This window comes from Austrofundulus limnaeus, unplaced genomic scaffold (assembly GCF_001266775.1).
Source record: "Austrofundulus limnaeus strain Quisiro unplaced genomic scaffold, Austrofundulus_limnaeus-1.0 Scaffold59, whole genome shotgun sequence".
Taxonomy (NCBI): domain Eukaryota; kingdom Metazoa; phylum Chordata; class Actinopteri; order Cyprinodontiformes; family Rivulidae; genus Austrofundulus; species Austrofundulus limnaeus.
Window position 1 is genome coordinate 1,405,731 of NW_013952461.1, and position 13,634 is coordinate 1,419,364.

Sequence of the window (13,634 nt, forward strand, 5' to 3'; positions counted from 1 at the left end):
TAACCAGATTGCATAAAAAACCTTAGTGGTTTTATGCTTCATATTAACCAGATTGCATAAAAAACCTTAGTGGTTTTATGCCTCATACTAACCAGATTGCATAAAACACTTTAGTGGTTTTATGCCTCATACTAACCAGATTGCATAAAAAACCTTAGTGGCTTTATGCCTCATACTAACCAGCTGAGAGTCTGAAGCCATTCAATGGGACTGATAACGGCTAATAACATCCATTTAATGGATGATAACATCTGAAGCGGGTGCAACATCTAACTTTTCTTAGTCATTTTGTGGAAAAAAACTTTCATAAGTTGGCATTAGTTGTCTAAAACGTTATAGTGTGACAGGGCCTTAATCTAATAACACTTACAGTGACAGCTGGTAGGAACTGGGCTGCATTTTCAGTTTTTGAATTTTCACTGCAGGAAGTAAAAGTGTCCAGTCCAGACTACCCTGAGAAGCACAGAGAGAGGGTAATGGAGGACTTCTTGAAACGCATCGAGTGCTACATGGTCACTTATCAGCCGTTGGACCCCGATGACTACGACAAGTAAGCATTTGAGAAATCACAGCAAACACAGTTTTTCCTGGTCCTCCTTCACGTTGGCTTCCTGCCGTGTTACAGAAGTGAAACAGTAGATGGTGACAGTAAACCCGTTTCATTGGGCCCTGCAGGGACCTCTCTTTTATCAAGGTGATCAACGTGGGACAGCGTTTTCTGGTGAACCGGGTGCAGGACTACATTCAGAGCAAGATCGTGTACTACCTCATGAACATCCACGTGCACTCCCACTCCATCTACCTGTGTCGACACGGGGAGAGCAACCACAACGTCCAGGGACGCATCGGAGGAGACTCTGAGCTCTCTCCTCGGGGGAAACAGGTCTACGCCTTTTCTCTTGTCCGTCGTAATCGTCGTCTTAAGAACCGCAAAGCCAGAGTTTTCAGATGGGATGAAACGCGTCTGACTGTGATGTTATACACACCCAAGTCATGACCTTTATTTCATCAAATCCTCCCTTATTTGCAATTTACCAAAGAGGATTATCGTGAAGTAAAAATACCAATCATGATAAACCTTCCTCTGTTTCTCGTCAGTTCGCCCACGCTCTGCGGGATTTTATTGACGAGCACAGGCTGTCGGACCTGAAGGTGTGGACGAGCCAGCTGAGGAGGACCATCCAGACAGCTGAAGAACTCGGGGTGCCGTATGAGCAGTGGAAAATCCTCAATGAGATCGATGCTGTCAGTGAATAGAGCCACTTACCTTACTTGTTTAGTAATTAATGGTTTGATCCAATATATTTAGTAAATATCCTTCAATGACAGTTTTACTTTTGCCCTAACGTGATGGTAAACGTTTTCTCATTTACCAGGGTGTGTGTGAGGAGATGACCTATCAGATGATACAAGAGACTTTCCCAGAGGAGTTTGCTCTGAGAGACCAGGACAAATACCACTACCGTTACCCAGGAGGAGAGGTGACCAGGATCACTTCTTACAACTGCTAATATTCCAGAGTTTGTCTAGTTTTGTAATGGTTTTCATTAGTTCCTTTGGCAAGAAATTGCCTTGTGTTGTCCCATCAGTCCTACCAGGATCTTGTTCAGCGTTTAGAGCCGGTAATCATGGAGCTGGAGAGGCAGGGCAACGTGTTGGTTATCTGCCACCAGGCTGTGATGCGTTGCCTCCTGGCCTACTTCCTGGACAAGGGTGCAGGTCAGATRAACACACACACTAGGGTTGGGTAATATTGGCAAAACAAATCACGATTAATTGTGGTGTTTAGCCAATAACGATTAATATGACGATTAATCCCCTGGAGTCCCTGGACATGCCCCATGACCCATTTAAATCGCTCTACTGGGAAAGATTTGCTCTCTGTAAAAATCTGTTACAAACTGTATCAGAAGTACAGACTTCAGGCTATACATACATTTTTAAATTGTGTTAATAAACCAAGTAAAACCAGGGTTATGATAAATAAATTACAGCACTTTTTAGAAAAAAATTAACCATATTTGAAGCGGAGAGGAGCGGACTGATTTAACAGTCGATTAAAAAAATAAAACATAATCAATTCAAGTTTTTCTGATGATTAACTACACGATACGATTTCGCCCAACCCTGATTCTCACACACATCAGATCTCACAAGAAGCCAATCAAACCCACTGCTCTTCACTCCACAGAAGATCTTCCRTACATGAAATGTCCCCTGCACGCCGTGCTCAAGCTCACTCCTGTGGCGTACGGTAGGTCCTCAACCTGGAAATATGACTGTTACACACAAAAAAAATTAAAATTAATAAAACTGAATAAATTTTAAGTGTTTAATATTTTTAACTTCTAGGTTGTAAAGTGGAAATGTTTTACCTGAATGTGGAGGCCGTGAACACTCATCGAGATCGGCCACTTGTGAGTTGAAACCAAATGAACAAACATGTTGCTGCATTTATTTATTTATTTTCATTATAGTTAGAAATCTCAACACCCCGATTCAAAGTGTAGCAAAGTGTTTGTTAGATCGGCACATTTGCACTGCAGCTGCTTTGGGATCCCCTCTGTTTAAGGCTTTGCTTCCTTGATGCTTTTTTTTAAGCTGCTGTTTTGTCTGGCACCTTTTTATCTTTCACCTTCAAAAAAATCAGCTTGCCTTGAGCTGTGAGTTTGATAAATAAGACTGCATTTTAATGATATTGTACCTCAGTAGAGGCTGTGGCTGATCATATTCACTGATTTTGCAACCCTTTAAAGCCTAACCCTTTAAAAAACTGTCAGAAAATTCACAATTTTTTAGAACTGACATGTTTATTGGGCCTTTAAACAAAATCCAAAATTTTTTTTTGCCACATCACTTTGTTTATGATATATTTTTTTGTATCAAATCTGATACACTGGGCTGTTTTGGTAACATTTTTCTCACAGCAAAGTTAAATTAAGAAACAAAAGACAGTTTTGCCCATAACTTTTAACAAGTTTAGAACGCTCTAGGAAGTTTACTTCTTTGTTTTTCTTTTTTTTTTACAATGAAGTTTTTACAGCCATTTATTTCACTTGGTGGCAGGCACAAATACAGTTTCTGTCCTTGTTCAGGCACAGATGTACCTTACACTTTTTTAAAAATTGCCATCTGTTATCATATTGATGACATTTTCTTACTTTCTTTTTTTCCTCTCTTCTTCCTCACTTTTCTTTGACATCTAACACGTAAATAATTAGTCAGTACAGTGTAGAGATTATAATTTCAAAGGAAACCACTTTGAAAATAGCCTAAATATATTTTCAAATGGCATTTCAGTAATTAATCAATCATCCAAAATAGTGTGTGGTTGTATTGTGGCAAGAATACTGTTGATTAAATTACTAAAATGTCACATGACATTTCAAGACTGGAGCACCTTATATATCTGCAGTATCAAGTTTGATACACAAATTTTTAACGATTTAACTGTACTATTAAAAATATTTTTAAGTAATTATGCATTGTTTCAACACAGAAAGTATTTATTTAAAAATTACAAACAATATTGATGTTATTCTTACCATAACTTCTCCAAAATTAGCAAAAGTTTTCCTGGAAAAAAAGTGTGGATGACCTCATGTCAGCAGACATTATGAAAAGGCAAAAAAAGGAGTTCCACTTCCTGCAGTACATTAATGATCCACCAGAGGGCAGAATACAGGTCTCACATGATTTACAACAGGTTTTTGAGGAAAATATTGATCACATTGATAAAAATATAGGTCACAGAATCCTGCGTAGCAAATATGATACAAGTGGCGATATGGTTACATCTTGATTTTGAAATTTATTATAAATTCCTCGAGCTCTATGAGTTTTATAGAACGAGCCTTGTTGACGCAGAGGTTTTCGTCTGCTCCAGCTTATCTGTTCAGTCCTGTTTGTCCTGTGTGTGAGGGGGACCCCCTGAATGTTAACGTCTCTATTTCCTTTAACACTTGGCGTGTTTCGTCCTCCAACTAGGGGAACATTCCAAGGGGCTCGGCTCTCATACATCGCCGGAATAGTTACACCCCCTTGTCCAGTCACGACCAGGTCAAGCGGCCCAGGCTCTACAGCGCGGGCAACCAGCCGTGGCTACCGCTCGCCCCCACGCCATCGGCTCTGATGCCAGAGGGACTGCAAAGCCAAGTTAGTGACAGAGTTACAGGCTGACCCTCTAAATCTGTCACCTTCAGCTGTAACCAGTCACCTCTGTGTTTAACATTCCCCGGTCTCCGTTGTGGATCTTTTTGATGACTTCTTATACGTCTTGTGAAATTCATCCCCCCCCAAGTCTGCCTTTCTTTCTCAGGGCATGTTGTGCATCGTGAACTCTGTCCTTGTTTGTCTTGCATGGCCCTTGGCTCACGGACTCCCGGYGTCCAGACTGAATATGCAGAACTGCATGCTACCTCTTTGCTCATCCTGAAGTTAAACTTTACGGTTAGCGAACGACACGCTCGTACGACTGCAGTTTCTACACCATCATCAGAGAAAGAAAATGCTGATGTATCGAAAAGTGTGTCCATACGTGCTTGTTTTGTGTAATCAGTGGTCTTGCCTTGCGAGTACAGTGCTTCTGCTCTTCTCCACATTTCTATCTCTGTTTCTTTTCCCCGCTTTCTCCAAACCTGTTACAGACTCGGACAAGTAGCAGTTGTCTGTGAGTATTTTGGAGACTCAGTACTTGTTCCTAACTTTTCATTTTCCATTCTTTACCATCTTTCAACTCGTGGCACTAAAATCCATATCTCTATATGTGTTGTATAAATTCTTAATTTTTATGACTTTTTTTTCCCCTTTTTTATGATTTTCACTTGTCAGGTTTTTCTTCTGTTCCGTCACCTTTCCACAGTTAAATCTACTGTCTGCTTATTTTTGCATCAGCAGCCTTATCTGGAACACACTATCATTTATTGATGGTTTAATACTTTAATAAGAAGGTGTATGATGAAATCATTTCTTTACAGTTGTTTGATGTTATTACTTTTACTTTTTGATACATTTTGAAGTAAAATATTGCCAGAATATATGAATTTTTAAAAAAAAAATGCTATAGATTTTGAAGGTCTAGCTGTCTGTCAGTGCTCTCAAGTGATTTTTTATGTTTAAAAAGCACCCTTTGCCTTTTTTGAACCAGTTGAACCATTTGTCCTGAGTGATCTGAATGTATTAGGATAGGGCTAAACACAGGTGTGATTGTTAGTGAAAGGTCTGAGTGTGGCCACTGAGGAGGACTTAATCAGAATTAGTTATTCACTTATTTGGAACACGATATGGATAATTTGCTTGATGCACAATTGTTTAATTTTCTAAATTGCCTAGGGTTACCAGAGAAGCTATTAGTTGCCACAAATTGAATGAACTGCTGCAAGGAATTAATCTGTCCATGTTGGTCACATTTCCGCTTTTTTTTAAAGGAGTTCCTGTGTGAAGGAATCAACTTTGACAACGCCGAAGAAACTAGTGGTTGTGTCCGCTTCTGAGTGAGAGTCGGGTCCCTTTTTTTACTCCCACAGTTCTTCGTGACGCAGCGTGTGAAGATCCTTGGGTCTTTCACGAGTCACACACTGGGAGCACCTGTCTTAATTCTGTTAAGATTACAGGATTAGGTCACAGAACWGTTCCTGCTCACGATATGTGCAGGAACTGTGCAGCAACATGTTATCTTAAAATGTCTGTTTTTACTCTGGATGTTCAGGCTTTTGCAACCACTGCATGTGCACTTAAAAAAAACATATAGTAGATATGTTTACTCATTCTCACAGTAATTACAACAATGCCTTGCCTAACTTCCAATAAGTCTTRGCTTCTCAAAATGCCACAAAATGTAACAAGATCAACTTGTGCATTTTATCGTGTTTTCACTGCAAACTGAACATAGAGTACAAGATAAATGAATATTTTTATAAAACAAATCTACATATTTATTATAGAAATATTCTAAAAATGGGATCGCTGGTTATTGAGATTGTTTTGCATTTTATCTTGACAGAATCAAATCAAAATGACCTTTGTTTTTCCCAGTGTTTTTGGAGCACTTTTGGTTTATCAGCTGTTATAAAATATGTTGATCGAAGCTTTAAAAACCAGCAGCARGGAATGAAACGTATCAGTAAAAACGGTGGTAATTGTGGACGTAAAGGCAAAATCCAAAACATGCTTCTTTTTGTGAACAGATATGCAAAATGCTGACATGCTTGTGATTTGTGTGCATGTCACCACAGTTCATCAGTGTACTTTTTCTTTCATGAAAAAAGTGTTTTCAATTTAGTTTTTTAAAAAAATGTTTAGTTGTTGAGTTTATGTTTGAGTATTGATAAGTTATTGTCCAGCTCAAAGCAGCCTTTTGTGCCTTTTAAGCAGACAATAAAAGCTCATTTAAAAAAAACTYACATTTTCTTTATTTCTTGAAGCAGGAGATTTCTTTACCAAACATTAATTGTTCTTCATCAAGGTAAGATCGGACATTTAAATGTAAAGTCAAGGTGACATAAAAAAGAACAAAGAATAAAGAGTAAATCTTAGTWGTTAGAAATATGAGCAGTAGAATCATAATTGTGTATAATGAACACTTTGGGAAATCTRCCTTTCACTGTCACACAGATGAACATAACTCGATATTATTGTATAAATTATATTTGTGAAGTTTATTTTGTAACACGGCAGCGACATGAAGGCACGCATTACTAAATTATTTTATTTTCCCCCGTTTATGACACCCATTTACGCTAACAATCAGTAAACAAAACGACTGCMTTTAAAACTAGTATTTGGGAACTTGAACGTGCACGTGAACCATGAACGTCATGACGTCACGCGAACGTGTCCGTGTAAGTCCGCCCATCTCGTTGTTGTATGTTTATTGTTTGAGGGTTAGCAGGGCTACTGAAGACAGGTAAGAAAACAAGGGTTATTTATCTGTGTCTTGAATCTTAATGTGTTTTAAAACAGGTGAGTTGGCAACATACTTTTCTTAGAGACTCGACGGAAGCGGAGATCAGGGATTTAAACCGTCCAACTAAGGTTAAGGCGGCTACGTAAGAGGCTAACTTGCCTAGCTATGTATGCTAACGTTAGCATGCATAGTTATATTACTCAACTAAATAAACACGTGTGCCATTTTCATACATTAAGGTGATGTTTTGGTCTCACTCATWGATTAAACTCTGATAATCATCGCATTGAGTTTAGAATAAAACTAAAGTTGTTTATTGTTTGACGATGAGGTTTTTAGCTTAGCCTGTGGGCTGGCGGTGAATGAAGGTTCAATGTTAGCTGGAACAAAGAAACCAAAACAAAGCAGTTCAGCTGTCGGACTTTTGTTCTTCTGTTTGTCAGCGGTTCTGTTGTTATGCCATGGCCGAATSGTTTTTATCAAATAAACAGTTTGTACACTACTGAGCCCGTGCACAACTTCTAGCAATTAGGCAAAACATACCTGCTGCATTGTTTAGGTTTATCATCAACCAGAGTGTTGTATAAGWACCACAGTGATACTTGAGTAAAAGTACAAGTATCTTACCATAAAATTACKTTGGTAAAAGTTCAAGTCTCCTCTATGAGTATTACTTGAGTAAAAGTCTTAAAGTATCTAATATATTTTGTACTTAAGAATCAAAGTAAATTTCTGACATAAACATGTACTTAAGTATTAAAAGTATTGAGTAAAAATGTCATATAAAAATGTAAATGTTAAAAAATTCAGGATGCACTAGTCTACCTTTTCTGATTGCTTATCTATCTATCTATCTATCTATCTATCTATCTATCCCCATCCATCCATCTATCCCCATCCATCTATCCATCCATCTATCCATCTATCTATCTATCTATCCATCCATCTATCCATCCCCATCCATCTATCTATCCCCATCCATCTATCTATCTATCTATCTATCTATCTATCTATCTATCTATCTATCTATCTATCTATCCCCATCCATCCATCTATCCATCCATCTATCTATCTATCGATCCCCATCCATCCATCTATCCATCCATCTATCTATCGATCCCCATCCATCTATCTATCCATCTATCCCCATCCATCCATCTATCAATCTATCCATCCATCCATCCATCCACCCACCCACCCACACACCTCTCATCCAACCACAATTAAATTCACTTTATCCAGGTGGCACAATTTATCAGGATAATGTATTTTTAACAAGAAGCCATAATGAAATAGGAGGACTTTCTACTTGTAACCTTTTTTTAATGTAATGAGTAGGAAGTACAGATAATTGTGTAAAAACGTAAGGAGTAGAAGTCAAAAGTAGGCTGAAAAGTAATTACTCAAGTGAAGTACAGATAGCCAAAATTTCTACTTAAGTACAGTAGCAAAGTATTTTTATTTAGTTACTTTACAACTCTGCTAATCACAATAAGATACTCKGAAAAGAAAATGCTAGTAAATAAAATCATTGTTGAGCCAAGTTATTTAGAGAAATCCAGTCGGTTCCRGTTGTTCAGAAATCTGCTCACTTGGTTTGTCAGAATAAGTAAAATCATCCCAATGACTTAAGCTTGGTTCATAAATGTAACAGTGGTCACACTGGTGTTTTAAAGCATGTACTGTATAAGGTTTTGTGTTAAGATATCAATTGTTTGTAAATTTGATAATTATACTTTTTTAGGGTTTCCAGTCATACATTAAAAAAGTAGTGTTCTATTGTATTTATGAATACTGACATCGACTTGTTCCGTCTCTCGTCAACAAGTGTCATTGCAAAGTTCTCTCAAAACATTTAGTGAGTTCRAAATTGAACTTTAATTTGTTTTTGCAGGCAGGATGTTGCGGCTTCGCTGTAAGACCAAAAATGGGAGCCACGTAATGCAGGGCCTGACTCACCAGTCCTGTGTGCGGGAGCTGAAGAGCAAAGTGGAGGAGCTGACTGGGATCCCTTGTGATGTGCAGAAAATAATGATCGGTTACCCTCCATCCAGCCTTGAYCTTCGAAACGGAGAGGCTCACCTAAAAGACTACCCTATCAAATCAGGTGTGTTTTATTCCGATGTGTTAATAACAAAAGCCAAATACGCAACTTATTGTTTTGACCATTTTCTTATAATGAAATCAAATGTATCTGGGATGAACTTGGCAATTATTTGTTTTAAAATGGGSATCAAGTAGACACTTGACAAATAAGAGTAACAAAATAAACTASACATGGGTTTTTACGATGTAAAAACAAGTGTGCATTGCCACGTAGCATGTCATTGCAGCATGGCTTTGCCTGCAGCAYTGGACTTGCAGAATGAACTTTGACCAAGTTCAAATGTGTTTTCTATATCAACTTGTGCCTGTCACATCAGCATGTGTTCAGAATTAARGTAATTGTGCGACAATATGAAGTTTGAAGAGATTTYTTCTTAAAGTTGCATTAGCCGGGTTTTGAACCGTGATCTCCCACATGAAAGTCCATGACATAGACCATTAGACCAATGGAGCTGTGGCAGAATGTGGTGGCAGGGGTTGGTATGTATGTGTGCAGAAAGAGGCCACATTGCCAATACAATTATTGGCACTAAACTACATACTATTACAACAATAGAGCAGTATTAAGACAATATTATAGTAAAATATCAAAATGCAATCATATTAATATTGTAATCACTGAACTACTGATTTTAAATATTATGWAACTATGGTGCAGTACCATATTGTGTAGATGCAGCAGGGGGCAGTATTGGACCAATACAAGGCTCCATTGACTGCCATTATAATTTATTAAACAATATTTCAAAAACTATAAGTTTTACTGGCACCAAAAGGCATAGCCATCATTARGCACAGGAGCTTTACAGATATAAATTACAATGGCAGCTCTAGGACAAAGTTTGCAGGAGGAGAAGCATGGCAAAGTTGAGATGACTTGGATGGGAAACGAATCACAAGTGTGCATTGCATTGGCAATGCACACTGAATATTGTTTTAATCTGTTATTTGTTTAATATGCAATTTGCTGTATGAGCAAACGTTGCGTAGAATGAACAGTGTTGTGTTCCTGCTCTGTCATCCTATACAGGAGACACACTCATCGTGGAGGAGGAACAAAGCAAGCCAAAACCTCAGGACCATCCCGTTGTGAAAGCACCTCGCCTGGAAGCCTCGCCTGTGCTGGYGCGCCGTGTGGTCCCGGCCGACAACTCCTGCCTCTTTACCAGTATTTATTATGTGGTGGAAGGAGGCCTGTATGACCCCGCCTGTGCCTCTGARATGCGTGGCCTGATTGCCCAGATAGTCTCAAGTGACCCTGCAGCTTACTCCGAGGTAGTGCTGGGAAAAACCAATGAGGAGTACTGCTCCTGGATAAGACGTGAYGACACCTGGGGAGGAGCCATCGAGGTGTCCATACTGTCCAAGTTTTACCAGTGTGAGATCTGTGTGGTGGACACTCAGACAGTTCGAGTAGATCGATTTGGGGAGGACGCCGGTTACCACAAACGCGTGTTGCTCATCTAYGACGGCATCCACTACGACCCGCTGCAGAAAGAGACGCCCGGTTCCGACGCCCCRCCTCTGACTATCTTTTCCACCACCGACGACGTCATCTTGGCGCAGGCCCTCGAGTTGGCGGACGAGGCTCGCCGCAAGCGGCAGTTCACAGACGTTAACCGCTTCGCGCTGCGCTGCATGGTGTGCCAGACAGGCCTGGTGGGACAGAAGGAAGCCCGTGAGCATGCCAAGGTGACGGGCCACACCAATTTTGGCGAAGTGTGAAAGTTGAATCAATTTCCCCCTTTCATAAATGCAACCACCTCCGGCCCCCGTGCTTCATATCTGGCAGTTCTGTTGGTCGATTTGCTTACGTGATACTCTACCTCACATTACCCTGCGACATATTTGGAGAATCTGCAGACACTGTGTTCAGTCTCTAATCTGTTAAGTATTATTATTTTTAAACTGCTGAAAGCTCTTAAATTCAGAAACACTGTACACTACTCTGATGTTACTGATCCATCACCTTATTTTAGGGATGGTTTCAGATCTTTTCAGTGGGGTGAAGTTAAATATGCAAACAGTTCTTAGGATTTGTTTTGATCCATATAATAAATGTACCAAATGTGGCCTGTATGTAGGATTAAAAAAACACCAAATTGCCACTACCTAAACCATGACTAGCCAAACTTTAGTGCGCTAAATACCCACTATAAGGCTTCACAGAGAGTTTAAAACAACCACTAAGAATTATTTGCAATGAGATGGGATCCCATTCACTCTTGTCTTAATCACAGCAAGTACGACTGTTATACATGATGGTGTATTAGGGCCATTCAGGAGGGGAAAATGAGATAGGTTTTTTTTTTTTTTTGAATAGTTTGTTTTTGAGAATGTGTTGACATGAAAAATTCACAGTATTGGGGAGGAAAGGGAGTTGTGTTTTAAGACCCAGAGGAAATAAAATGTCCTGTATTTATTTACGCATTAATAGCCTATTATCATTTAAAGGTTGTGGGTACATTTTACTGGGTTGGCTACAATATAACATGCACTGTYTTAGTTCAAACTGTCCAAGGTGTGGCGTTACTTATTAGTTATTGCTCTGGCAGTGGAACTCTCAGAACCTGATTTAATCTTTTACAAATAAGAGATGACACATTGAACCAGTTCAGCTATTCATGCTGTTATGTAGTAAACCTATAACCACCACTCTAATAACACAGTTTAATTCCTCTGGATAGTGTTGAAACACAACTATTTTTTTCTCCAATATTGCAATTTTTCAGTTAATATTTACTAAACACTTTTTTTTTCCTTCCGAGTATGTCTAATAGACTGTTGTAGTTACTAGTGTTGGTTTTATTGCATGATCCCCCCTCCCATCTTTTTTTTTTTTTTTTGGAGAGGTTACAATTTCTTTTGCAAATTTATTTGGTTAGCTTCAATTCTGTAAACGTTGAGCACAAGTAGCCCAAGTTATCACTAAACCGGCGTTATCTAAATACAAATATGTAACGAGTGGTTATTAAGAGTTAATGTATTCTGAAGTACATTATCATACAGCAAAGTTTTTCCAAAAATTAGCCTGGTTGTTTTTTCTTTTCTATTTGATGTGGCGACATTTATTAGTGAGCTTGTTGTTGTGTTAGAATGTTTAAAAGGAACAACGGTGCTGTAAACACTTTTTTTCACATTTCTTGGACGGTACAACAAATTTCCAGGAGTGTCGTTTTGATTACAACATACAACTTTTAAATATTACCATACTGTAAGAACTTTTCTTTCGGTATTTTTAAATTGCTGCAACATTTTGGTAAAAAAAAAAAAATAAAGCATCAAGTGTAATAAAATGATCAAGTGCAAAAAATATATAATCAATTTGAAAATTGTAGTTGAAACCTGAAACAAATGTAAGGCACATTGTGAAAGGTCAGTTATCTTTTTATACATTTACTTTTCAGGTACAGTTTTTGTGCTCCTTAAAATCAGCATCAAATCGCATTTAGTTTTCTTTTTTAATCTTTTATAAATAATGGCACTGTTTTAACCCTTTAAGACTTGATGCACCATCTGACTTCACCTGTACCCAGGTTCGAAGGGCACTTAAGTTTCTTAATTAATTTGGTGCATGTACTGAAAAATGCCTCTGTTCTACTGTATGTTTGCACATTTGGAGCATGTTCTCACATTCTCAGCTAAAGTCAGGTGTTACCTCTTTGCACGCACCCAATGTGAAACATTGGGTCAGAAAAGGAACCAATCTTSAACATTGAGGTGCTTGTCGTTGCCAGTGTTGTATAAAAAAAAATTTAATTTGATGTGGACTTTGACAATATTGGTTTTGTGTTGTTGCCAAAGACAATGCGTTTAACAGCGAAACACCTATTTGAGACAATTATATTGATTGATAATGGTTAGTGTATGGTCAAATATGCTTTGTTTTGAATTGTTTCTCACTCACACTTTGAAGTATATTTAGCAGTGATTATGAATTGACCTGTTTGCATAGGGTATTTCTGAATTGACCATGTTGTCATGACTAACAGTAACAGTGAATGTTGCACACGGAGCACTATGGAATAACTGGATTTACTTGATTCTTTTCAGTGTTGTCACGATTAAAACTTATAGCCAACAGTGCTGTCTGAGTGTTGTTGTCCTCAATATTTCTTGTTACATCTACACAATATTACTAGATTATTCCATATATATATAATATTAGATTATTGTTTAAATATTTTTTATTTTTTTGCTGTGATAGTCACTATTTTGGTGTAAAATGTAWACATCCAGCTTCATTCAACATGAACAGAACTCAAAGATTTATATAATTTGTAAGCTAAATTGTATTTTTTGTACACATATCTATTTTTATTCAATTTAAAAGACAACTTGAAGTCAAACACTGCCACACCATTGTGGGATTATTCTAGATGTTATTTTAGTCCACTCTTTCCTAATAGGATTTAGGCTTTGTTCAGTCAGGCGGGCCTTGCATTTGGCCAACTGCAGTGGTAGCCACTGCTAGTATTAGTTTTTTGACCTAAGGGTGGGGTTTTGTGTTTTATGGCACAATTACTTGATAATAATTCAGTAATTTTCAGTGTTGTATAAAGTACTACAAAGTGATACTTGAGTAAAAGTACAAGTATCTTACCAAAAAATTACTTTGGTAAAA

At 38.1% G+C, this 13,634-nt stretch overlaps 2 protein-coding genes across 10 annotated transcripts in view; both read left to right on the forward strand.

The window, feature by feature from the left end:
• pfkfb2b (6-phosphofructo-2-kinase/fructose-2,6-biphosphatase 2b) overlaps window positions 1-6,389 on the forward strand; it is a 12,449-nt gene extending 6,060 nt beyond the window's left edge. For 2 of the 8 annotated variants that reach the window (XM_014009574.1, XM_014009573.1), the window contains exons 8-17: window positions 426-550; window positions 676-883; window positions 1,099-1,245; window positions 1,377-1,481; window positions 1,565-1,719; window positions 2,148-2,254; window positions 2,353-2,417; window positions 3,988-4,155; window positions 4,647-4,669; window positions 5,427-6,389. In XM_014009574.1, the coding sequence (XP_013865028.1) occupies window positions 426-550; window positions 676-883; window positions 1,099-1,245; window positions 1,377-1,481; window positions 1,565-1,719; window positions 2,148-2,254; window positions 2,353-2,417; window positions 3,988-4,155; window positions 4,647-4,669; window positions 5,427-5,496 (1,173 nt within the window). In that variant the 3' untranslated portion in view covers window positions 5,497-6,389. Of the gene's footprint in view, window positions 1-425; window positions 551-675; window positions 884-1,098; window positions 1,246-1,376; window positions 1,482-1,564; window positions 1,720-2,147; window positions 2,255-2,352; window positions 2,418-3,987; window positions 4,156-4,646; window positions 4,670-5,426 lie in introns of those variants that run through there. The other 6 variants (XM_014009576.1, XM_014009575.1, XM_014009577.1 and 3 more) reach the window with 6 other exon arrangements.
• Window positions 6,390-6,821: 432 nt separating this feature from the next.
• Window positions 6,822-13,096, forward strand: yod1 (YOD1 deubiquitinase). Of its 2 annotated transcripts, none has more exons than XM_014009582.1 (3): window positions 6,822-6,839; window positions 8,799-9,011; window positions 10,041-13,096. In XM_014009582.1, the coding sequence occupies exons 2-3, from the start codon at window positions 8,804-8,806 to the stop codon at window positions 10,733-10,735; spliced, it is 903 nt and encodes a 300-aa protein (XP_013865036.1). In that variant the 5' UTR covers window positions 6,822-6,839; window positions 8,799-8,803; the 3' UTR covers window positions 10,736-13,096. The 2 variants fall into 2 exon arrangements, with proteins under 2 accessions (XP_013865036.1, XP_013865035.1); XM_014009581.1 differs by having other exon boundaries at window positions 6,827-6,904.
• Window positions 13,097-13,634: the final 538 nt, after the last annotated feature.